At 42.1% G+C, this 24,887-nt stretch overlaps 1 protein-coding gene across 1 annotated transcript in view; it reads right to left on the reverse strand.

Moving 5' to 3' along the window:
* CAPN1 (calpain 1) overlaps positions 1 to 24,887 on the reverse strand; it is a 54,276-nt gene that overhangs the window by 4,067 nt on the left and 25,322 nt on the right. Inside the window, exons 6-19 of the mRNA XM_073351855.2 lie at positions 17,217 to 17,350; positions 16,893 to 17,061; positions 12,322 to 12,405; positions 10,571 to 10,656; positions 9,259 to 9,333; positions 7,641 to 7,801; positions 6,762 to 6,937; positions 6,234 to 6,245; positions 5,010 to 5,221; positions 4,254 to 4,293; positions 3,356 to 3,421; positions 1,009 to 1,066; positions 513 to 577; positions 191 to 259 (exon numbers count right to left, since the gene is read on the reverse strand). Coding sequence (XP_073207956.1) covers positions 191 to 259; positions 513 to 577; positions 1,009 to 1,066; positions 3,356 to 3,421; positions 4,254 to 4,293; positions 5,010 to 5,221; positions 6,234 to 6,245; positions 6,762 to 6,937; positions 7,641 to 7,801; positions 9,259 to 9,333; positions 10,571 to 10,656; positions 12,322 to 12,405; positions 16,893 to 17,061; positions 17,217 to 17,350 — 1,407 coding nt within the window. The remainder of the gene's footprint in view (positions 1 to 190; positions 260 to 512; positions 578 to 1,008; positions 1,067 to 3,355; positions 3,422 to 4,253; positions 4,294 to 5,009; positions 5,222 to 6,233; positions 6,246 to 6,761; positions 6,938 to 7,640; positions 7,802 to 9,258; positions 9,334 to 10,570; positions 10,657 to 12,321; positions 12,406 to 16,892; positions 17,062 to 17,216; positions 17,351 to 24,887) is intronic.

Raw genomic sequence — 24,887 nt, forward strand, 5'->3', positions numbered from 1 at the left:
AGAGTCACACAGTCTACTGAAAATGTGCAAAGATACCACATTGCTGTGTACACGAACAACAAAGGCTGAATAAAAAAAGTACCGAATTGTCAGTGCTGGTACCAGAGCATTTTCAGGTGACATCAGAAATTCTCTGTCATTGATATGGATAAGCTAAAGGAAGCAGGGGATCAATAGCAACTTCACCTACCAGGTAACTCCTAATTTTGTTCCAGAGGATGTTGAATTCCACCAGTCCTAATTTCCCATTTCCATCTCTCTATTCAGGAAAAATTATTAAGGAGAAATGTTTATAAGCTATTGTACTTCCTGAAGAGGAACTTCCTCTCCCATCACACCCCAAGAAGAAACCAACCAAAGTCTCCACTAAACACTAGCACCCTGGCAGCTATGTCATTTTTACTTAATCTTAAAAAAAATCCCCTCATGACCGGTCTACTTCTTACAGGCATGACACAACCCAAAGGGCCAGGAAGTCACTTGCATGTAACAAAGATGCAGAAGGAGGATACATCCATGAGGTTCACCATACTTCGGCATGACTCAGTACTGAACCCTTTAGTCCGGAGGTCTTTATCTGGAATTTAAAGCAAAGAGGGGGCAAAGGTAAGGCACATAGCAGAGTTGTTTATAATGCACTGTGTGAAAAGCTAGCACCCTCGTTACAAACACTTGAGGGGTTTTTTTAGATTTCTTGTAAGAATGCAACCTTAATGAAGGAGTGAGGCAATAATTATTTTCATTTCCATCCTCTGCTAGTAGATAATGAGACTGCTTCCAGCCGGTGGAAGAGAGAAATATATTGATTCTGTCTCATATACTGGTACAACACTGATACTCAAAAAAGAATGCCAGTGCCCAAGCTACAGCTACCAGTCTGGGTGCATCAGATTGCTAGAACTACTTCAAGCAGAGAGCCGCATGGTACGCTGGATTACAGAGACTGACAAGAAATACCCAGATTCAGACTATGACATTAATAGGTCAGCTGGTTATCCCATTACTTACGTTTACTTATGATTTTGTTGAGGATAGTCTGCAGTTCTGAGACACTGATTTCCATATCCTGGAAGAACCGAAGAAATAATACTGCATTTCTATAGTGTCTCTCACCTCAAAGTGATTACATTGATGTACAAATTATGTACAGAACCACCCATGGCTAAGATGCAGCCACATTTATTATATGAATTGTGTCAGCAAGTAACAGTGCATAGCAACACCACACATTAGTTTAGGATGGGAAGTGAAGAATATGCTAGCCAACTGAAACTTCCGGAGACGTTTTAGAGGCAGAATTGGAATTTGGCTAAAATGACTTGGGCCAAACCCTCTATATTTCTGTGAGAAGTCAGTGTCTTGAGATTCATAGATTTAAAGGCCAGGAGGGACTTACTCTGACCTTCTGCAAAGCATAAGATGGAGAGTCTCACCCAATAATTTCTGCATTTAACCCATAACTTCTACTTGAGCTATAGCAAATCTTTTAGAAAGATATCCAGTCTTGATTTGAAGACTTCAGGTGATGAAGAATCCACCACATTCCTAGCTAAATTATTCTAGTGATTAATTTCCCTCACTGTTAAAAATGACCCTTTATTTCTAATCTGGATTTGTCTACCTTCAGCTTCCAGTCACTGGATCTCATTGTGTCTTTTCTGCTAAATTAAAGAGCTGTCTATTTTCAGAAATCTCTTCCCCATATATTTACTTGTGGAATACAATAAAAAGTCACTTTTCATTCTTCTCTTGAGTAAACTACATAGACTGAGCTTCTTACGTCTCCGACACGAAGGTTATGTTTTCCATACCTTGAATTGTTCTTGTAGCTCTTTTCTGTACCTTTTTCCCAATTGTTCAACAAGCTTTTTGAAATTTGGATACCAGAGTGGTCTCACTAATGCCATGTACAGAGGTAATGCCGCCTCCTTTCTCCTACTTTATATTACCTTGCTTATATATCCAAAGACTGTGTTTGCTGTCTTAGCTACTGCATCACACAGGGAGCTCATGTTCAACTTTAATTATCATAAACTGTCAAGGCAAAACGTCCAGCAGCAGTGCTCCCTCCCGCTACCACAGGGAGGCATTAATTCAGTAATGACGCAGTTGGAAAACTGTCACCTAAAAAGATAGTCAACACCATTTCGCATAGAACCTCATTTTTCTTTGGAGGTAATCCAGTCAGCTACTGAGGCCTAATCATACTTATATTCTTACATCATGTGAAGCAAAATATTAGTCTAGCAGCTGGACTAAGGTATGGTATGGGGAGAAAAGATTTAGAATTAGACGATTCACACCTCAAGTGTCCTAAATCTGAAAAAGGACAAACAATACAGCCAGCTCATTTTGCTGAATAATTGGAAAGCATTTCATCTTGTGTAGAGATGATGCTTGTATATGTTAGATTAAAATGTAAGTAAAGAACTGGTTTTGGGGCCTAAAATTTGGGCTTGATAATAATAAGGCCTAGTAAAATATAAGTGAAGTAAAGTGAGACAATTCAGAGGCAAGTTAGAGACAAATTATGGTCCAGTAGTAAATATGTTTTTGTTTTAACTGATTTTAGCAGGTGTTGTAAGAAAATTTTTGGGTGGTTTGGAATATTGGTAACTGTTGAAACTGCATTGACGCAAATGATAATTAGAATGATGTTTGATATTTATAGCCAATGAGTAAAAGACATTCAGTTTGGGGGTACAGAAGATTAAATATGGTAGTGGAAATATAGATATGGTAAAAGGTAGACTTAATTAATTAACGGATGTTGTTACAATTCATGATAAAAACAGTAGTATGCTAATTTTATATTAGTGCACTCATTCACCATTAAGATACCATTAGAGAGAAGATTATATTCCCCTTCTTCTCATCCAGGGATTGATCATCTCTGGATGCACCATTTCATCTTGGAATGTGCGCATAAAGGCAGTGTACGGTTATATTGTAATGCCTGTTTGCTTCAATTAATTATTTTATTTTAAATGAAATCTTTAATTCTATCACTCATTGTGTCATTCACAGTCCTCCAATAAATTAAATTATCTGTAACTGCTCTGGAGGATCAAACTGAATGAGTGCAGTTTGGTTCTATTTCTTATCTTTAAACTCTTACTTGGGAACACATAAATCAAGGTTACACTTGCTCCAGCTGCTTAGAAAATGATATTGTAATAAGTAGGGACTCCTCAATGGGACCACTATGTAGATAGTAGATAGATTTTTCTTTATACACGTTGCTTTTCCACCCATCGCCAAAGGAATAAGAGCTGCAGCTACACCTCCTTCAAAGTTAGCAGGTTTGACATATACTTGCCCCTTCATCTTAACTCAGTAAGAACAGCACACTTACCGCTCCAGCGAGCTGCTTGAAAAGTTGCTTGAAACTGTCATCAATCTCACTTTCAGAAAGCACTTTCTGAGGAAAGAGAACAAACTTTTGATTGGCTACTTCTCAGAAGAGTAAAGTACACAGCCCATGAAAGGCATGCAGCAAGGAAATATTTATCTCAGGAAATCTGTTGTGAGCCCATGGCTGGACAGGAGAATACAGAAGTAGTAAAGATATCATGGCAACAATAGCCAAGCAGTAGAATCCCACATTTGAGTATTTGAATCCCACATTCTGCTTCTCACTCCTTAAACCAGGAGGGGAGGGGTTGTGCAGTAAAAATAATGCATTTAGCTCCTGAGGGAGTTAGGTTTAGGTCACTCGAGCAATACCTTAGCACCACTAAATCAGAACTCTTACACAAGTCCAGTTTCCCCAGAGAGCAGAGACATGTTGCATAGGGATGGGGAACTATAGTAGGTAAAAATCTGCGTTCAACACAGATCTTCTGCTGTTCAGGCCTCTGGTTACATGACAGCTAGGTTGAGTCAGCCTCAGAAGTTGTACTACATGGATAGAGCCATAGTAGCTAGTTAAGGATATGGCACTGCAAGAGATGGATCTCTGGCTTCTTATGCAAGGAAACAACACTTTCTAGCTGCCTATTCTACTGAAAAGGGCAAGCATTGGCATGCAGTTTATTAGCATGGAAAGAAAATAATTTTAAAAAGTTATCAGAAGAATGTAAGGAAACAGGAGGAGCCTCTTATGATGACTATATGAACAGAGCTCTCGGAACATAGCCACAGGCTGTGAATTGAAACCAAGTGACTGTGCTAGAACTCTGAGTGGTCTTAAACCTCAAAAAGGAATCCTTAGTCTCTGCTCTTGCAGAGGTTAGTGGATAAGGGGTTCTTACTTCATCTGGAAGATTAGCCTGGATCTGATCATCCATCTCCCTGCAGAAACACAGACAAAATGTCCATGAAGGAATCAAAATAGCAAAACCCTTGTGGCAAGAGAGGAGGTACTGTGTGGCCACAATATTGTGTGAGCATGTATAAATGCTATACATTAGTTCTCAGGGGACAAGTTTCTGGGTGCAAGAGAGGCTGGTACCTATGTTTCAGTAATGTTTGGCAGCCCCAAACCCTTATGGGTCCAGGGAAATAGATGAAAGGCTCTAATGCAGGATCTCTAGCATAGCAGGACACAATACTATCCATTGTATCAGCCCTCTCTTTTTCCAACCATCACATCTCCTACATATTGGTTTCCACAGCCACATGGACTACAGGCCTTGGCTGATCTAGAATAAGTAAGTTTGTGACACATTCCTTCTTCACAATCAGTCAGAGAGAGAAAAATACGAAGCTTGGGAACAAAAGTTCCCAAAGATTACAAAAACCTGATAATAGAGATACATGAATAAAATCCCACACTCGTGTACTAACTGCAGTCCTGTGAAAGGGCCCTGACATTATTAAAGTTTCCCCTATATTGGAAAGCCCTCATAGGCTAGCATCAGTTAGAAAAAGCAAGTATGGGGATGCCAGCGGTGGTAGTGGTACTGGACATGATTCTTCCCACTCTCCTCTGGGACCTAATTCCTGGGAAACAGCTACTAGTTCACACAAAACACCTGCCATAATCAAAGATGAGCCTTGAGACTTACTCAGTTCCAGCTTTTTTCTCTGAGAAGACCCTGAGGACAAAATCTCCTTCCTTGTTAGGTTCGAAGGTGGAAGGCACAACAATATACTCCCCTGGAGGCAACTTGAAGCGTGTGCTGACTTCACGAAGGTTTATGAACTGCTCCGAGCGGGCTCGTGAGGCATTCGCCAGGAAGAAATCTCGTTTCAGGTGAACTGCAGACTGGCCTACAAACTGCCAGAGAGAGACATATAGTCACCGCCACGAGCTGGCAAATCTTCTGCTCCACACAGGCTGCTAAAGGCCCAGTACAAAGGTCTAGCCAACCACGATGTTTAAATAGTACCATAATAAAAGATAAGGAAGATCCCTGGAAAAAGGCAGAGGGTCCTTTGGAAGCACACTGGTCAAGACATTGGCATTTTGCCTCTGTGCCACATAGGTTTTCCTGCTCAAATAATGAGTGAAAATAAATGTAATGGCTGCCACACATTGAATCAAACCTCAGGTTCCCATATTCCCAGCCTGCAGGGTCTGAGAACTGCATCGCATTCCTTTGGCTAACTCAAGAGCAGTGTTAATGGGCTCTGATGGGAACTGTGCCCCTCCTTCTTAAAACAAATATAGGATGGTCCAACCCAGGAAGCAGAAAGGATAACATTAAAGAGAAAGGATGGTCCAGTGGTCAGGGTAATAGCTGAGGACTTAGGAGTCCTGAGTTCAAGACCCTGCTCTGCCAGACCTCCTGTATGACTTTGGGCAAGTCACTTAGACTCTCTGTGCCATAGTTCTCCATTTGTAAAACAGGGATACTTCCCTACCTCATAGTGGTATAATGATTAAGGATTTGGAGGTGCTCATATACTACAGTGATAGAAGCAATATAAGTACCTAAGAGATATTTAGAATAAAAATAGGACCTTAGAAAACTCACACACACACAAAATGTCATTACAGTACATCAGTTCCTGTTAATGGTGTGTCAATAGAAGAATGAAAAATTCCATAAAAGTAAGACATGCTGTTCAGACCATGATCTGGATGAATATCAAAGAACTCAGATTGTCTGGGATGGATACAAAATAAAAGCCTTGGAGCCACCTTGATCATTTCTAAATGAAGAAGTGTCTGAATCCAAAGTGAAGCCACATTATGCATCATCATGCAAGGTTATCCCTACCAAAAGGATTGATTTAAATATGCATTACCTATAGTTGGTATCTGATGAAAGAATTTCCATACATACCTCAGGAGGAACCTTTAGAGATACAAATTAGAAGTCAGTAAGTTACAATGAAACTAATGTTCTGTTAGCCAACAGGAAAAAGATAACATCTATATTTAGTTATTTACTTAGCCAGTCATCTTCTGCATTCCTATAATTACCATTTCAAGTATTTATGCTTGGATCAGAGTTTAAGCAATGGTTTCCCCTCACATCTCTTACTTCTCTTGTGTCATTGCAATGAAGTATACATGGTGTTCAGGGGCACCCATCCTTGAAGCCCTAGGTCACCTTCCCCTCCCTACTCCCCATACTGCTGTTCCTATTAGGAAGCCCTGCTGCCCCAACAAGCTGGGGTGACAGGTTAATTCATCCAAGGTACAGAGGCAGCTCCACAATGAGCTAACATTTGAAGGCTAATTATATGCAACTGAGCCTATTAATCTTATAAAGAACTGTTATTCTCAGAGGGGAGAGAGACAAGGAGGTTGTGCTAACCAGAAGCTACGGATCTCTGAGAGCACGGATTGTTACAGAGCCCATAGTTACCTCATAGACAGCAAAGCCAATGGTCTCCATGTCCTTCCCATATTGCCTTTCCCTGCGACGGTGCTTCTGCATGAGTGCCAGGAGAAAGCTGCAGCCCGATTCTCTGCTGTAGTCATCATCATTATCATCCACCTCTTCCAGTCGGATTTTAAACTGAGGATTTATCCAGAACGTAGCTGAAGGGCAGGAAGAGAAAGGAATAAATTAAACAACAAGCTATCCTTACATATTCCTGGTTGTTTTAAGGTATAGGGTATGTCTGCACTGCAATCACGGGGCGTGACTGTGGATCATCATGTAGACATACTTAAGATAGCTTTAACATATCTAGCTTGGGCACTGTTAGCAATAAAGCCATGGCAGTATGGGCTAGCTGCCCAAGTAATAGCCTAGGGTTCTGGGTGAGTTTATACACCCTATGTTGAGGCCCAGCATGCCATGGCTTCAGTACCATTGGTACCCAAGCTAGGTTGGGTTTATTTACACAAGCTGCAGTCACACACACTGTAGATTTACCCTTTGAGCCAAGAGTCTGTTAGTCCCTGAATGCGATGAAAACCTGACCACCCCAGTACAAAACAGTCACTGGAAATGGATAGACCACTATTCATGGTAATCAAAGTTTTCACTCATTCATAGTTTAAATTGATCGCAAAAGTGTAGTTCAGCAAATATACACCTAAAAATGAGCTTTCCTCGTTAACATGGGTCTCTGCAGCGGGTATGCTCAGTAAACTACAAACATTTCCTCAGGGAGCAGTGAAATTGTTATGTCTCAGTGTAAAAGTGTTTTAACAGCCAGCATCAGGCTAGTTTGATAAAATCAGGTGTTCTGGGTGGGTTAGCACTACAACTAGCACACTGGACCATATACCTTACCTGGAAAATTCCTGCAGCCTCCAGCTGTGCTCCCCCGTCTCCAGGTGCCATCATAGAGTGTTGAGTTCCACTTGCGGAACTTGCGTGCTTTCAGTGCATCTGGAGTAAGGTTACAGATCTCCAGCCGTGTGAACTCTCTCAAAAAATCTTGGAAGGACATCCTAAGGAGAAAGAAATCCAGTGAGCTCACACAGGTGTCAGTCAGAGAAACTACCGCAAAAGTTTCTCTCAAGTTGAGCTGGGTGTGAAGCGGTTTTCCTATCCCATGTACATTTTTGAGTGCGCAAAATGTTTTTCATCCCAAATCAGGATAAAATTCAATCATATTTTCACAAACTGAAAAACAAACAAAAAAAAATTCAGCTCAGGTCAAACAAAATATTTCTTTTTGGTAATTCCAAAACATTTTGATTTAGATTTTTTAAAGTTCTAGTTAGCTTAGATTTCTAAATAAAATCATCTCAGACCAGAAAAGTAGATTTTTCTTTTGACAATGTTGGAATGTTTCATTTTCACAATTTCAAAACTTTTTCCTTAACATATTTTGAGTCAGGAAATTTGTATAAATTGCCCTGTTTCACAAACAGCTTCGGTTTCAACAAATCTGCATTTTTTGGTGAACAAACGTTTCACTGAAAAATTCCTAATCAGCTCTATCCTCAAGACCCATGATGCATTTGATGATCATGTTTTATGTAGATATCAAAGCTTTCGACAGCCTCACAAAGAATAGAGATCTTTTTGTTCTACCCTGATCCTTCACCAATTCATGCCTTTTATTCCTTGCTTGTATGGTAATAATTCCCGGCTATAGTGAATCCAAGATCTTATATTTTGGATTTACTTCTTATTAAAAATCCCACAGCAAAGGAGTCCAAGCCTTTTCAAAATCTTTTTATAATGATTGGTGAAAACCAACAGCACTACTCATTGTTTCCTTGTACCTCCCCACCCACACTTTGATCTGTTATATCCATCCGTTGTCTCTTGTCCTATGTTGAGATTCTAAGCTCTCACAGGTAGGGGCCATCTTTTTGTTGTTTGTACAGTACCTAGTACAATGGAGTCCTGGTCCATGAGTAGGGCTCCTAGGCTTTATGGGAATACAAGTAAAAAATAATAATACTCTATAACATCTAAACAATATATAAAAGAAATTTAGAGGGCCAGATCCTCAGATGGTATAAATCAGTCTAACTTCATTATCTTCAGTTGAATTTCCCTGATTTATGCCAGCTGAAGATCAGCCCAATTGAGTTCACGGTGGATTTTTTTTTCTTTTTTCTTTTTGGTAGGGGAGCAGGTGGGTGGGAATATTATTTTCAGCTGCAAAGACCAATCTGTTTTGGTGTTTTTCCAAACTGACTTCATGGTTAGCTGAGTGCCACTCTCCAAAAAAGCACAAAACTGATTCCAGACAGCACTGAGATCCATTTGCAGCAAAAACATTTTCAAACATTTGCTTCATGTAGCATGGGTTTTCACTGGTAAAAATACCACTTAAGACAAATTTAAAAAAACACAGAATCTCAGCTTATTTGTGCATATTTAAAACCCCTTTTAACTTGGTCACACGAGAGTAAAATAAGGGTTAGTGCAAACTGTGCTTTCCACTTACCAGAATTCCCCATCTTCCATTTTAATCCTTAGCTGCTGTCCCACAGATGGGTCCACCACGTTCCACTCAGAAGAGCTGCAGGGGTGAAGCAGTTCATACATGCCGTGAGTCCTACAGCTTGAACAACTCACAGTAAATTAAATTCTGAAAGAAGGAGGTGCAACTCCACTGACCTGTTGGAGCTATGCCAGTTACAACAGTGCTGAATTTGGCCCATTGTGGGCAACATTATCATCCCACACTGCTCATTAGTAAGAAAAATATTATCATTACTGGCTGTAGACACATGTGGTTTGTATTCCAAGCAGTTCCTGTGCTGTTGCTCAGCAGTTTATTTCCAATTCCACAAATTGGGTGTAGGATCCAACCAAAATAATTCTGTTTTATACAGGTGTGACCCTAAGAGTACCCCACTGCCAGGTGACACGTTATTAGGATATTCACCCAAAGGGTGACATGTAACGTATCACTGGAAAACTCAGAACTCATTGATCATTAATATTATGTGTGGTGTATGTAATAGGTTCATATATCATCCTCATCACCATAATATCTGACTAACATCTGTCACACACGGTTCATTCTGTCTCTCATCCTCTCCATAGGGGAAGAATTGTGTGTGCAGTGGAATGCTTTGTCTTGGGATTTTTAATTTATTTGTTAAATGTACATGCTGGGGACTGAACAAATTTGCAATAGATAGAGCCTTTTACCTCTAGGTCACTAGTTCTGAAACAGATTGGTAATGACTAGAAGCAGTTCCTTTCTGACAGCTATTTGCCATTTATCCAAGGTCCTTATCACCTTGATTTCTAAGCAATGAGAGCCTATAGGAAGTGAATTGATACATCTGCAGTCCAATTCCTAGTGGGAAGATATCTACATCTCATTTATTATTATCCTAGTTGGCACTATTTGGTTCCCTTTTTGCCAGCTGCAGCAGTGTACAAGGACTGAACTACCCTCAACTTCAGATCTTCCTTTTAAGTCAGAGTGGAGATATGCTAGCAAGGGTTGTGTGTGGGAAGATTGACTGGTACCTAACCTATGCTGTGGAAGTTCAGTGTCTAGACCTGTCGAGCTGACACCTTCCACCAAGAATAAATTTTATTTATTATTTTCCCCCTCCAATCTTCAGCATGGGCGCTGGAACAATTTGTGTAGTGGGGGTGCTGAGAGCCATTGAACCAAACTGTAAACCCTGTATATGATGGAAACCAGTTCAAACCAGGGGCTGTGGCAGCATCCGCAGCACCCCTAGTTCCAGCCCTTATGATCTTCAAAATCTGTATAAAAAGGAATTGATCCTTACTTATCACTCCAGGCTCCAGTCCATTCCACCTCTCCCCATGGGTTTCGCATTCGAATTAGATTAACATTCCGTCCTCGGAAGTTAATCTGTAATCACCACAGATATCCAGTTAGAGATACAATAACACTGGCTTTCTGTAGTATTTATGCCTTACAGCCAGGTGCACAAAGAATTGTCATGCAAAAGACTACGATAGAGAGGAGAAAAACATAACTAGCTTTTAACATGAGAGTGCTCTGAGGAAGAAAAACTGTGATTAGCTTTAAATGAAAACAACTTTTTCACTCTGCAGAAACTGTTGTGCAGAATTTGGATACTATTGGGATGAATGCTATAGGAAAAAACCTAAAATAGATCAGATAGTGAGAAAATTATTTCTTATGACCAAGAACTGTGTGCATACATGCCACTGTGCTCCATTAATTAAGGCCCTAGCCACAATGGTATCAGGACCTTACTAGCTACAGTCATATTTAAACATCATTATAGCTAATAAGGTTCTGATTCTATTGCAGACAGTGTTTTAAAGGGGCATTTTCAGGTATCCTCAGATATAGATATTTCTCTGCAGATGTTTAGAAGCCATACATAGCAGGTAGCATTGTGCTTTAAAACTGACCAGTCTAGTTTCACAGTCTTGGTGAATCACATATAGGCATCAAGAAGTATATGAGATTTTAAAATTCTTTCGACTTTAGTAATCCAAAAGTGTTAACACATGGATTCTCTGCTCCTTGCAGTCTTTAAACCACGATTTGAGGACTTCAATAGCTCAGACATAGGTGAGAGGTTTATCGCAGGAGTGGGTGGGTGAGATTCTGTGGCCTGCGTTGTGCAGGTCAGACTAGATTATCATAATGGTCTGACCTTAATATCTATGAATCTATGATTTGTACATTGTGTGAAATCTGTCACAAGTGACAACCCAATATTACAAATGAACAAACAAACAAAAAAGGTTGCCTTATTTTTAAGGCTCAACTACAAAATACTAAATCATGCAGAGACTTTAAAGTGGTAGTTTAAAAAAAGTGAGTTGCTGGTTCAAGGGTATAGGTTTTTATTGCAGATTTATTATTTTTAACCTGACACATTCCCTTAAAACTACCAGGGCATCTAATTGCTGCAGAGGGCATGGGTAAAACAAAACTGGAGAAAGTGTGTTAATGTGCCAATCCTGCTCTGTCTCATGGGATTTAAGCAATAGTTGATGGTCACCCAATTACATCAGACAGGAAAAAAAAAAAAAGAACTCCACTTATTTTCTGCAAAGTCACAAACTTGTAACAAGATAAATGCGAGGTGGTTGTGTCACAAAGACCTGCTACAGCAGAACCACTTGGGATGGGGTGGGCAATGAGGTAGGCAATGAAACATGGATCTGCCAGTGTACTGCACCCACTCCTCTTCTGTTTGACTTACTACCTAGCCCTACAACCCCACGATAAACACTGCAGTTATGATTCTTTCTGAAGGTCTTGAAAATCCCTCCAGACAACACACAACATATTTTGTCTTTTCAGACTGCTTTATATCTGAGACTCTCAAACATTCATGATTTAAATCCCAGGACATGAGTGTCTAAGATATTATTGTTCCTACTATATAGCTGGGCAGGCTCAAGTGAAGTGACTTTTGCAAGGTCACACAGCGACAGAATTGGGAATAGAACCCAGGAGACCTGATTCCCTGTTCTAACTACTGCACAACATTCCCTCTCTTCAAACTCTTCAAGGGAGTGAAGACTGTACCTGTTTGGCTCCTGTTACCGAATAGGCATGACCCTTCACCAGCTTTTTAAATGTTACAGCCTCCATGTCAAAAGCACTGGTAATCTACGTTTAAAAAGCACACAAGAATACATGTTAAAGTTGATATTGGCTTCACCTCTGTCCCTAAAAGAAAAGACATATTAACTCATACTTAGCTTCTACACACACAGTAAACCCCAGTTCATGCGAGGACCACAGCTGAACACGTACAAATGAGCCACCATGCCACTGTTTTATTTTGTTCAGGTTTTTACAATGCAACCATCACTGTGGTGCCTAAGCAACAGCATGGTTTTTTTGGATGTGCAGCCTTGCTCTCTCCCTGTTGCTGTAGTGCAGTGTTTCTCAACTTTTTTAGGTTGGTGACCCTTCATTCAAAGTCAAAAAATTTTCCAACCCCCGCCCCCCCCCATATTTACTAAAAAAGAGTAAAAAAATTATTAATTATAAGCCCGTATAGTTGGTTTGGGTGTGTTTTCAGAGGTTGACAGAATAACTGACTTGGATGTTAAGAGTGTGCAGAGAATGAGAAAGCAAGGTTTTCTTTTCTTTAGATTGTAATAAAATATTCAACACTGTACAATGCCCCTGGATTGACTTTCATGACACCCTTGGGGGTCATGACCCACTGATTGAGAAACATTCTTCTAGTCTTTTCTAAGTCATTTATAAAATCTTTTAAAATGAATGCAGATACTCTTGAAACTTTATAGTGTTATGAGCTGGGTGAAGCATTGTTATGGGATTGAGACTGAACTCATCCTTCAATTAACAACTGTAAACATAAGCCCCATCTTAGCTTTGGTCTACACTACAGAGTTAGATTGATGTAAGGCAGCTTACATTGACCTAACTCCAAGCATCTACACTAAAACGCATGTCCCACCGATGTTACTCACCCACTACACCAACTTAATAACTGCACGTCCGTGAGAGGTGTAGCACTTAATTCATTACAGTTAGGTTGACAGAGTGTCAGTGTAGACACTGTGTTGCTTACGCCGACTGTTCCTGCATTTCAGAAGCAGATCCACAATGCCCCACACGGACAGTTAAATCAGTGCAAGCACTCCTGGTGAAGATGCACACCGCCGACACACAGAAGATAATGTGCATATGCAAAAGCTATTTAACTACTGCGGTGGCTGTACGCTGATGTAATGGAGATCAACTTAATTTTGTAGAAAGAAAAGAAGTACTTGTGGCACCTTAGAGACTAACCAATTTATTTGAGCATAAGCTTTCGTGAGCTACAGCTCACTTCATCGGATGCATTCAGTGAATGAAGTGAGCTGTAGCTCACGAAAGCTTATGCTCAAATAAATTGGTTAGTTTCTAAGGTGCCACAAGTCCTCCTGTTCTTTTTGCAAATACAGACTAACACGGCTGCTCCTCTGAAACCTTAATTTTGTAGGGTAGTCTTGCCGTTTGGGTGAGGATGTGTGTGGGGGAGAAGGTGCAACAGACAAGAAAGAAAGAGAGGAAGACAGTCTAACGGAGCAGCTGAAAACACGGTGGCTGACCCTCGGGGGAGATTTTTGGGTTAGGAGTGCAGTCTAATGAGTACTCTTGGTACTGTGAGCAAAAAGAATCATAGAATCATAGAATATCAGGGTTGGAAGGGACCTCAGGAGGTCATCTAGTCCAACCCCCTGCTCAAAGCAGGACCAATCCCCAATTAAATCATCCCAGCCAGGGCTTTGTCAAGCCTGACCTTAAAAACTTCTAAGGAAGGAGATTCTACCACCTCCCTACGTAATGCATTCCAGCGTTTCACCACCCTCCTAGTGAAGAAGTTTTTCCTAATATCCAACCTAAACCTCCCCCACTGCAACTTGCGACCATTACTCCTTGTCCTGTCCTCTTCTACCACTGAGAATAGTCTAGAACCATCCTCTCTGGAACCACCTCTCAGGTAGTTGAAAGCAGCTATCAAATCCCCTCTCATTCTTCTCTTCTGCAGACTAAACAATCCCAGTTCCCTCAGCCTCTCCTCATAAGTCATGTGTTCCAGACCCCAATCATTTTTGTTGCCCTTTGCTGGACTCTCTCCAATTTATCCACATCCTTCTTGTAGTGCGGGGCCCAAAACTGGACACAGTACTCCAGATGAGGCCTCACCAATGTCGAATAGAGGGGAACGATCACGTCCCTTGATCTGCTCGCTATGTCTCTACTTATACATCCCAAAACGCCATTGGCCTTCTTGGCAACAAGGGCACACTGCTGACTCATATCCAGCTTCTCGTCCACTGTCACCCCTAGGTCCTTTTCCGCAGAACTGCTGCCGAGCCATCCAGTCCCTAGTCTGTAGCTGTGCATTGGGTTCTTCCATCCTAAGTGCAGGACCCTGCACTTGTCCTTACTGAACCTCATCAGATTTCTTTTGGCCCAATCCTCCAATTTGTCTAGGTCCCTCTGTATCCTATCCCTGCCCTCCAGCGTATCAACCACTCCTCCCAGTTTAGCATCATCCACAAATTTGCTGAGAGTGCAATCCACACCATCCTCCAGATCATTTATGAAGATATTAAGCAAAACCGGCCCCAGGACCGACCCCTGGGGCACTCCACTTGACACCGGCTGCCAGCTAGACATGGAGCCATTGATCACTACCCGTTGAGCCCGACAATCTAGCCAACTTTCTGCCCACCTTATAGTGCATTCATCCAGCCCGTACTTCTTTAACTTGCTGACAAGAATACTGTGTGAGACCGTGTCAAAAGCTTTGCTAAAGTCAAGAAACAATACATCCACTGCTTTCCCTTCATCCACAGAACCAGTAATCTCATCATAGAAAGCGATTAGATTAGTCAGGCATGACCGTCCCTTGGTGAATCCATGCTGACTGTTCCTGATCACTTTCCTCTCATGTAGAAGGTGTTTCCTGCTATTTAATTCCCATACACAGCACCGGTCAAGAAAAAAAAGCTTCATCTCAGCCTTTTGTCTGAATTGAGAATTCTAGATTAACAAAATAGGTTATTTCAGCAATAGTGCTGGAGCTCATCCTGTTGTCATCAAATACGTAGAACCCAGTGTCATCATGTTACTATCACAGATAGCAGAGACTGCCATGTTACCGAACAGGCCCATGGTATACAGGCAATAACTCCACTGGGAAAAGGACCTCTGGCTGCCCATCATGTACAGTTGGTATGGAAACAGCAAACTAACAGCCAATGATTAAGAACTCTGTGCACTTTGTATGTGTATCTGAGCTAAGGAAGAAGTGAACCTTGCTGTTAGAAGAGCCGGTAGCGAACCTGAGACTGGTGCACACATTCGTGAGCTCCAGTAAGTCACCCGAGGGAATTCCAGTGGAGTTACTTTCTGAAGCACATCTAGATTAAGTGCAGTTTCCTACAGTATATATGCAACCATCACCACTTCACACATTTATTTGGATTGGTACAGAATGTAAAAGCAAGCCTACCCAGGGCTCTAGGCATCTTTGCCATACAAGCTAAACACTAAACAAAACTGAATACAACAATTTTCAAAAAAACAAAATGGAGATGGGAGGAGCCATGGTCCCAACCCTCAATGCATGAATCTCAGCCTTGAGAAAAGACAGGCTTTGCAATGTATGGCAGGGTGTGTATGTGCACACTGCAAGCAGTACATGAAGCGAAAGGTTAAGTGACTTTAACCTCCTGATGGTCAGTGAATCACTGGACACCAGAAGGCTTTGTTGCTATTCTAAAACATTTCTTCTAATGTGGGACTTGGGGATTTGCTGTAAATATTGATAGGAGATGCACATAACTCAGCAGCCATGATGAGTGCTCCATTTGTTTCCAAAGCTTAACAGCCATTTTGGAACAAAGCTCTGTTTTTGTTAATGAATTTGGGCTTGAGAGCCTGCCTAGGATGGGGGCCACAATGTGAGCCTGAAGGTTTATTTTCACTGCAGCAGTTAGCTTGGGTGAGTACACTCAAGTTGAGCTAATCTAGCTCGAGTGAGAGCAACCATGCTGCAAAACAACACTTGAACTACAAAGAGGGACTGGATTAGCAAAGTGATATTGGATTGGCATCTGGTTTATTATAACTCAAGCTGCTGTATCCCTACTGCATTGCTAGTTTGAGTGACAGCAACACTCAAGCTTCAACCTATACACCCCGACAAGCAAATTAGACCAAGCGTAAAGCACTACTTTCAACTCGACATAGAAATGTATATGGATGGGAACCGGGTTGTGGCAAAAATTGAGCTATACCTCAAACTAACACTGCAGTGAAGAAAAGCCCTTAAAAGTGATGTGGCTTGCCTGGCTGAGTAGACGGTTGAAGAGTCCAGCAGACACCAAGAGGAGTTTGCGTGTGTGTGCGTGCGCGCCTGTGTTTGTGCACTGAATGGTTGACAAAAGAACCCAACATGCCCGGCTAGATGCCCAGGAGCAAAGGGATCATTGAGCCACTGCCTTGTTTTGGGAATGAGCAGCCTCAAATCCCCAGCCTATTAAAATGGTCCAAGACCCACTCACCCATCATCACCACCACCAATAAGAAAAAAGTGCAGGATACCCTACAAAACAAGAACTCACGTCAATGGAGCAGCCAAGCAGAGATCCCCTTTCCAGAGCTTTCAGAATAATTTGGTAAAGGTCACTGGGGGGTTTCCGAAGCTCGTACCATTCGGTGACCCCTCCAGTGAAGTCTTCAAAGCCCTCCGAGGTGCTTCCTCCAGACAGAGCTTCATAGCAGCCATTCACCCTGAGTGAGAACGAAGAAGGCAGATAGTTAGAATTTTCCTATTGCTGTCACACACTCTGGGCCACATTAGTTAGGAAATATCCACCAGCCAAGTGCTTAGTACATCATGGCCATTTCCAAAGCAGAGATGGGCAAGCCCAGATGCTGACACTTACTTGGCATAAGCCTTCTCGAGTAGGGCACTCCAGAACTCATTGCCTTGTGCCGAGTGTACAAAAGCCAGCTTCCCATCCTTCGTCGGGAGAAGATCGTCCACTACAACGTCCACCCACTCCCCAAACTGCCAGATCTGCACAGAGGAGAGACAGATGTATGCAAACTGATGGTGAAAACAGCTATAGGTTCTAAGGTCACCCTGATCACCATATTATCCAAACACCTTCCAAAAACGCATTAAGCAACATAGTTAATATGTGGTACATGTGGTTCATTCTCTAGCTCATCTCCCCAGGGAAAGAATTGTGTGGGCAGTGTCTGGTGAGCTAGGTTGTTTAGTGTGTGTTTAGAAGTTCTTGTAAAACACGGTTTCAATTCTAGTGTAGACAAACCCATTTTGAGAGAAGAATTAATTTGTATAATAGCCCTGTGTAAGCACGGACACTAATCAACTGATAAAAATGTTTGCATTGCCAATTTTGCTGTACCCTGCGCTACTCACACTGGTGCTGTAGGATGCAAAGGCTATGAAAATGAGAAGGTCTCATGTTCTTTGCAGAGGTCTGGCAAAGTGCCCAGGCTATTTGTTACTGCTCATGCCCAAACAACTGTGCAGTAATTAAACCCCAAAACTTTGCAAGTCAAGTGATGGGGCACTAAGATTCCATTCAGTCCTTACAGGTAATGGGCAAAAAGGTCATGTAGTTGTCTGAAGCCTCAGTTCAGCAAAGTACTTTTGCAACTGCCTAACTTTAAGCATGTGTCTAATTTACCTGACTTCAGCAGGACTACTCACATACTCAAAGTTAGCCGTGTTCTTAAGTATCTTGATGAATTATTGCCCAAATGCCCTGTGAATGTGAACCAGAAATGAAATTTTAATTAATTGGCTGAGCTCATGAGGCATTACACTCAACTTGATGGCAGTTCTCTGAATGGATGTAGAATCAACTTCCAAACATTGGATCTCATTATGCTTTTTTCTCCTAGATAAAAGAACTGTCTACTATTAGAAATCTCTTCCATGTAGACTGATACTTGTATGTAGATCATAGTATAGTCACATCTAAACCATCTCTTAAACAAAATATTTTTAACTCCTTTAGTCTTAATATAAAGCATGTTTTCCAGACTTTGAATCATTCTTGTAGCTTTTTTCTGAACCCTTTCCAATTTTTCCAACCTCCTTTTTGAAGTATGGACACAAGAACAGGACATGGTATCCAGTAATGGTCTCACTGATGCTATATCCAGAAGTAACACATGTGACACAAGACATATACAATATCATGGACAAACCTTATAGAATTAAATTAAACCTTACTGAACTAAACTAAACTTTAAGGAATTAAGTTTTAATACCTTTGGAGTCCATTGTACTGAAAATGTAAATGTTTCTATGCAATTCCACCATAGTGCACAACTTCTATAGGAGGAAGGCAGGATTAATGCAATTTCTGGGAGATAAGAATTTCAAAGGACTTTTTGGGACAATGTGTGTGCAGTGGATTTCCTAGGAAATACATGGGGGTGAAGGGAATGCAAATGACCCCTCTCGAATCAGACTTTTTTAAGCTGCATTTTGAGCAGAGACCCATTATTTGGCTGATTACCAATTAGTCTTTTCAAAAACCCAAACTGGATAAATAAGTGAGTCTCTTGGGAGTTCTTGTTCAGAGCAAAGGGTGTGATGAACTTGAAATCCCAGGAAAACACCCGAGTGGAGGCTGAAGGACTGTTCCATCTAGAGTCGCTGTTACAGTTGGGATGATCTCTGGTAAGCTTATCAGCAGGTATATAAGTTCTTTTATTGTTTTTAATATGTTTTCTCTGTATTGCTTTTACCTTAAGAATAAAATGTGCTTGCTTAGGAGGAGCGGTGTGGTAGCTTAACTGTAGTAACTACACTGTTGACCATCGCTGAAGAGAAGGCAAAAGAAGCCTGCTTAGGCAGCCTGTCTTTTGATGGGGATATCACAGGATGGTCAAGGGACTATGCAGCGTGGAAATAACCTGGTCAGAAGGGAGAGAGAGACGTGTCTTCACCCAACAGAGCCAATGGATAGGGAGCTATAAGCCTAAAGTGGGTGCTCTTGCTGGATCACAGAGGGGGAATACATATGCAGTTGCCCTGAATTGTGACAATACCATCTCCCTACTCCCACTTTGTAGTCTCCTTCTTATACATTGAAGGACTGTGTTCATCATCTTAGCTACAGTATCACACTGGGAACTCATGTTATCCTGTGACCCCTAAGTCCTTTTCAGAGTCACTCTTAAGTGACTTATGGCTTGTCTACATTTCCCGCTGGATCAACGGGCAGCAATCGATCCAGCGAGGGTCAGTTTATCACGTCTAGACAAATCAACCGCCAAATGCTCTCCCATCGACTCCGGTACTCCACCAGGGCAAGAGGCGCAGGTGAAGCAGATGGGAGAGCATCAGCCGTCAACTTACCGCAGTGAAGACACCACGGTAAGTAGATCTAAGTACCTCAACTTCAGCTACGTTATTCACATAGGTGAAGTTGCGTAACTTAGATCGATCCCCCCAAGTGCAGACCAGGCCTTAGACTAAGTCCTATTGAAAGTCAGTGGGAATGCAGCTCCTTAGTGGAGTAGAGGGATTTAACAATATTTGATATACATGCTTCCTAGGAAAAAAAAAATCTCCTCCTTGTTTCTGCTGCTAGAACTGTAGCAAACTTTGAATGCAGCCTGCTATGATAGCGAGATCTTCCATTATCTGATTTGATAGAGTGTGACATCTGCTCACAGCCGCCGGGTACTGGTTGAATCAAAACACTGCAATGTCATCCTCTGCCATCCATGAAGTTTTAAATGCACAGCTCGTGGGACTGGAAAATAAGGTTCTGTAGATATCCAGCTAGTTTGGACATGTGATCAGTAACAGAGCTGGGTGTGGTTCAGTCACAATGCACAAGGGAGGTACAATTTTAAAAACAGTAGAGAATCAGACCCACATGCCTTGCACATTGTGCAGTCACTAACACTTGTGCCAAATATTCCTACTCTTATTTAGCAGCATTTTACAGCTTATTTAGTATCATTCTGCACCAGAGTAAGGAACAAGATGAAGAGTCAGGCTCTTTTTTTTTTTTTTTTGGTGGTTAGATGGCCCCCATTGCTGTAGTATCTGTGCACATCACACTCAATATATTTATCCTCAGCCCTTGAGGTAGGCAAGAACTATTCTCCTTATTTTATAGAGGGAGAACTGAGGCACAGAGAAATTAAGTGGCTCACCCAAGGTCACACAAAATCTAGGGCAGAACAGGGTCTTGAACTGAGGTCTCCTAGATCCTGTGTTAATGCCCTAACTACCTGACCATCCTTCCTCTCACAGTCCTGTTATGAAGACCTCATCTTGGCCAACAACTGGAGATTGAACTGGGGACCACCACAGCTAAAAGCATGCGTCTCTAGCATTTGTGCTAAAGAGCCAGGTTCTGTAGCTGTGGGCTAATACAGAATAGGCTTGGGGTAGGGGAAGGGAATGGGTGACCCTGTGTGTTAATGCACTCATCTTTCACCAGTGGAGACTGGGGAAGTTTAAATGAGTTTGGTGGTTTTAACTCAGCCCCTTGTCAACATATTGTCCAGATGAGAAAACACACCCTAGTCTGTGCTCAGAAGAGAGTCAGAAATGGTATTTAAAGGGTAGATAGCTGCATTTCAGAATACAAGGACGTTGGCAGAGCTGCTTGCTGACTGGCTGGGATGGAACAGACTGCTGCAGATCAGGACTGAGGTGCACTGGCAGAGTTGGGGAGGGAAGAACATACACTATACAAGTAAGCATTGCTCTCACCAGAACTATTGGGCTCCCTCTGTGGGAAGCACCTATTCCCTTCAAATGTTTCAACTGTCAAAAACTGAATTTTCAGTTTGTTTTCATGAGAATTCAGAATAACTACTTCACTCTTCAGGGTTTCTACACTGCTTAGTCATTGCAGCAACTCAGCCCACAGAAACTGGCCTCTGTCCAGATCAGTTTAACTGTTAGGACCAAAATGTGATCGTTCAGTTCAAGGCTGCCCAGAGAACAAGTACAAATTCTTTATAATCAGCCTGGTTTCATTCCCCAATGGTAAGAACATCTAAGAGGTACCTAGAAAGGCATCAGTACATTTGCAGTTCCTCTGACATGCAGAAAGACCACAGATCAAGATTCCAAGCTTTTTATTTTATTCAAGTGCCCCAGAAATATCATGATCCTGAAATTAGTCGGTCAATTTTAGGGGTTTCTAAGGTGCCTAACACATGGTATATTAAATTCCAGCCTCCAATGAAGTCATTGGACACTTAGGTAATATGAAGGTGCAGAGAAGGTGCTAACCCTCCAATTAAAGACCAACAATTCTATAACGTTTATATTAAAATACTTATAAAAAGTTTTAAATTCCAGTTTTCCAAGTAGAAATGCCACAAAATACATAACTGTCAAGTCATGATGCAGCTGATATTTGCCAAGGCAACAACACAAAATTGTCATGCCAAATTTCTACCTACATTAAATATAGGAAATTTATTTTATAAAGTATCCTGGTTAGATGATCTGGTAAAGAACAAGAGCAACACATACAGCATTTTATATCTGAAAAGTGCTTTACATAATTAGGTAATTAATCATTAGGGAATTTAAATTAATGGATTTTAAGGCCAGAAGGAACCATTAGATTATCTAGTTTGACCTCCTGTAGAAGATAGGCCGGAGTATTTCCCCTTCACCCCTGTATTGAGCCCAGTGACTTATGTCTGACTGAAGCAGCTCTTCCAGAAAGGCATTCCAGCTTGATCTGAAGACTGCAAAAGATGGAGAATCTGCCATTTTCCTGGCATGTTTGTTCCAATGGTTAATCATCCTTACTGTTAAAAATACGTGCCTTATTTCTAACTGGAATTGGTCTGGTTTTAGTTTCTTGTTCTTCTTCTAACAAGACACTGGTTCTTGTTATGCCTTCCTCTGCTCGATTAAAGCCCCTTTTAGTACCCAGTATTCTTCCCCAGGAAGAGACTTACACATTGTGATCAAGTCACTTCTTCATATTCTTTTTGATCAACTAAACTGATTGAGCTCTTTAAATCTCGCACTGAGATTGTTGTCAGAACTGGTATTAGTACCAAGCATTCCTGGCTCCCAGTCCTGTATTACTACAATAGCAGCTACTGGCTTCAACTGAGATCGGGGACGCATTGTGCTAGATGTTGTACAGACACAAAGACATAGAGGAAGTGACTTGCCCAAGGTCACATGGCAAGTCAGAGGCAGAGCCAAGAACAAAATCCAAGTCTCAAAGGCCCAGTCCAGTGCCCTATCCAGTAATTTCCACTGCCACTTGTGGTTCTGTGTTCAGACTGTGCTTCTGCCTACATGGGCCAAACCTAAATGCAGATAATGTTTGTAATTTCTCTTTATTTGGTCCCTTTTGCGCCTAGTGTCAGGCTTGCCTCCAACCCCACAGCATCTTCCCTCCTTTCCCAGCCTGGCACTCCCTGCACAGGATGGGTGTAACCGTGATGAATAACGAATCAGCTTTGCAACTGCAATGAAATTCACTTGGCCTTGGGCTTTACCCCACGGGCATTGCTCAGTGGTGATTAAACCTACTGGTTTACTAGCCAAACAAATATTTCTTGGTTTAGATAGAGATCAGCGCAATTTTCTTCCTGCTAAATACACATGTAGAGCACTACGCCCAAAATAAATAACAGTGCAGGTAAAGCAAAAATAAATAAATGACATTAGTGTTAACTTTGAATTCCTGCTGAGGATGGAGAGCTGGAGCTGCAGCACAAAGGTAACCACTAGAACCATTGTCCCAACAGCCACTGGCATTGCACCAACAAGGTACAGTTTGTTTAGAACTGAAAATGTGCTCAGTGCTGAACAAAGGCAAAACAAAAGTCTCTTCTTAAAGAGCCAACAATCTAACAGGCAAGAGGGAGAGAGAGTAACGATACCAGTATATGCAGATTTATACCTGTATAACCATATCCACACCAGGCCCTGGTCTACACTAGGAGCTGAGGTCGAATTTAGCAGCATTAAATCGATTTAACCCTGCACCCGTCCACACGACGAAGCCCTTTTTTTTGACTTAAAGGGCTCTTAAAATCTATTCCTTACTCCACCCCCGACAAGGGGATTAGCGCTGAAATCGGCCTAGCCGGGTCGAATTTGGGGTACTGTGGACACAATTAGACGGTACTGGCCTCCAGGAGCTATCCCAGAGTGCTCCATTGTGACTGCTCTGGACAGCACTCTCAACTCAGGTGCACTGGCCAGGTAGACAGGAAAAGGCCCGCGACTTTTGAATTTCATTTCCTGTTTGGCCAGCATGGCAAGCTGCAGGTGAGCGCAGAGCTCATCAGCAGAGGTGACCATGATGGAGTCCCAGAATCGCAAAAGAGCTCCAGCATGGACCGAACGGGAGGTACGGGATCTGATCACTGTATGGAGAGAGGAATCCGTGCTATCAGAACTCCGTTCCAGTTTTCGAAATGCCAAAACATTTGTCAAAATCTCCAAGGGCATAAAGGACAGAGGCCATAACAGGGACCCGAAGCAGTGCCGCATGAAACTTAAGGAGCTGAGGCAAGCCTACCAGAAAACCAGAGAGGCAAACAGCCGCTCCGGGTCAGAGCCCCAAACATGCTGCTTCTATGATGAGCTGCATGCCATTTTAGGGGGTTCAGCCACCACTACCCCAACCGTGTTGTTTGACTCCTTCAATGAAGATGAAGGCAACACGGAAGCAGGTTTTGGGACGAGGAAGATTGATGATGATGATGAGGTTGTAGATAGCTCACAGCAAGCAAGTGAAGAAACCGGTTCTCCCGACAGCCAGGAACTGTTTCTCACCCTGGACCTGGAGCCAGTACCCCCCGAACTCACCCAAGGCTGCCTCCTGGACCCGCCAGGCAGAGAAGGGACCTCTGGTGAGTGTACCTTTTTAAATAGTATACATGGTTTAAAAACAAGCGTGTTTAATGATTAATTTGCCCTGACATTCGCGGCTCTCCTGGATGTACTCCCAAAGCCTTTGCAAAAGGTTTCTGGGGAGGGCAGCCTTATTCCGTCCACCATGGTAGGACACTTTACCACTCCAGGCCAGTAGCACGTAGCCGGGAATCATTGTAGAACAAAGCATTGCAGTGTATGTTTGCTGGCGTTCAAAGAATATCTGTTCTTTATCTCTCTGTGTTATCCTCAGGAGAGTATATCATTCATGGTCACTTGGTTGAAATAGGGTGCTTTTCTTAAGGGGACATTCAGAGGTGCCCGTTTCTGCTGGGCTGTTTGCCTGTGGCTGAACAGAAATGTTCCCCGCTGTTAGCCACGGGGAGGGGGGAAGGGTGAGGGGCTCACCACGCGGTGAGGGGAGGCAAAATGCGACCTTGTAACAAAAGCACATGTACTACGAATGTAATGTTAACAGCAAGGTTTACGGTGAAAGAGTGTACCCATTGTTCTATAAAATGTGTCTTTTTAAATACCACTGTCCCTTTTTTTTTCTCCACCAGCTGCATGTGTTTCAAGGATCACAGGATCTTCTCCTTCCCAGAGGCTAGTGAAGATTAGAAGGCGAAAAAAACGCACTCGCGATGAAATGTTCTCTGAGCTCATGCTGTCCTCCCACACTGAC

This window comes from Lepidochelys kempii, chromosome 7 (assembly GCF_965140285.1).
Source record: "Lepidochelys kempii isolate rLepKem1 chromosome 7, rLepKem1.hap1, whole genome shotgun sequence".
Taxonomy (NCBI): Eukaryota; Metazoa; Chordata; order Testudines; family Cheloniidae; genus Lepidochelys; species Lepidochelys kempii.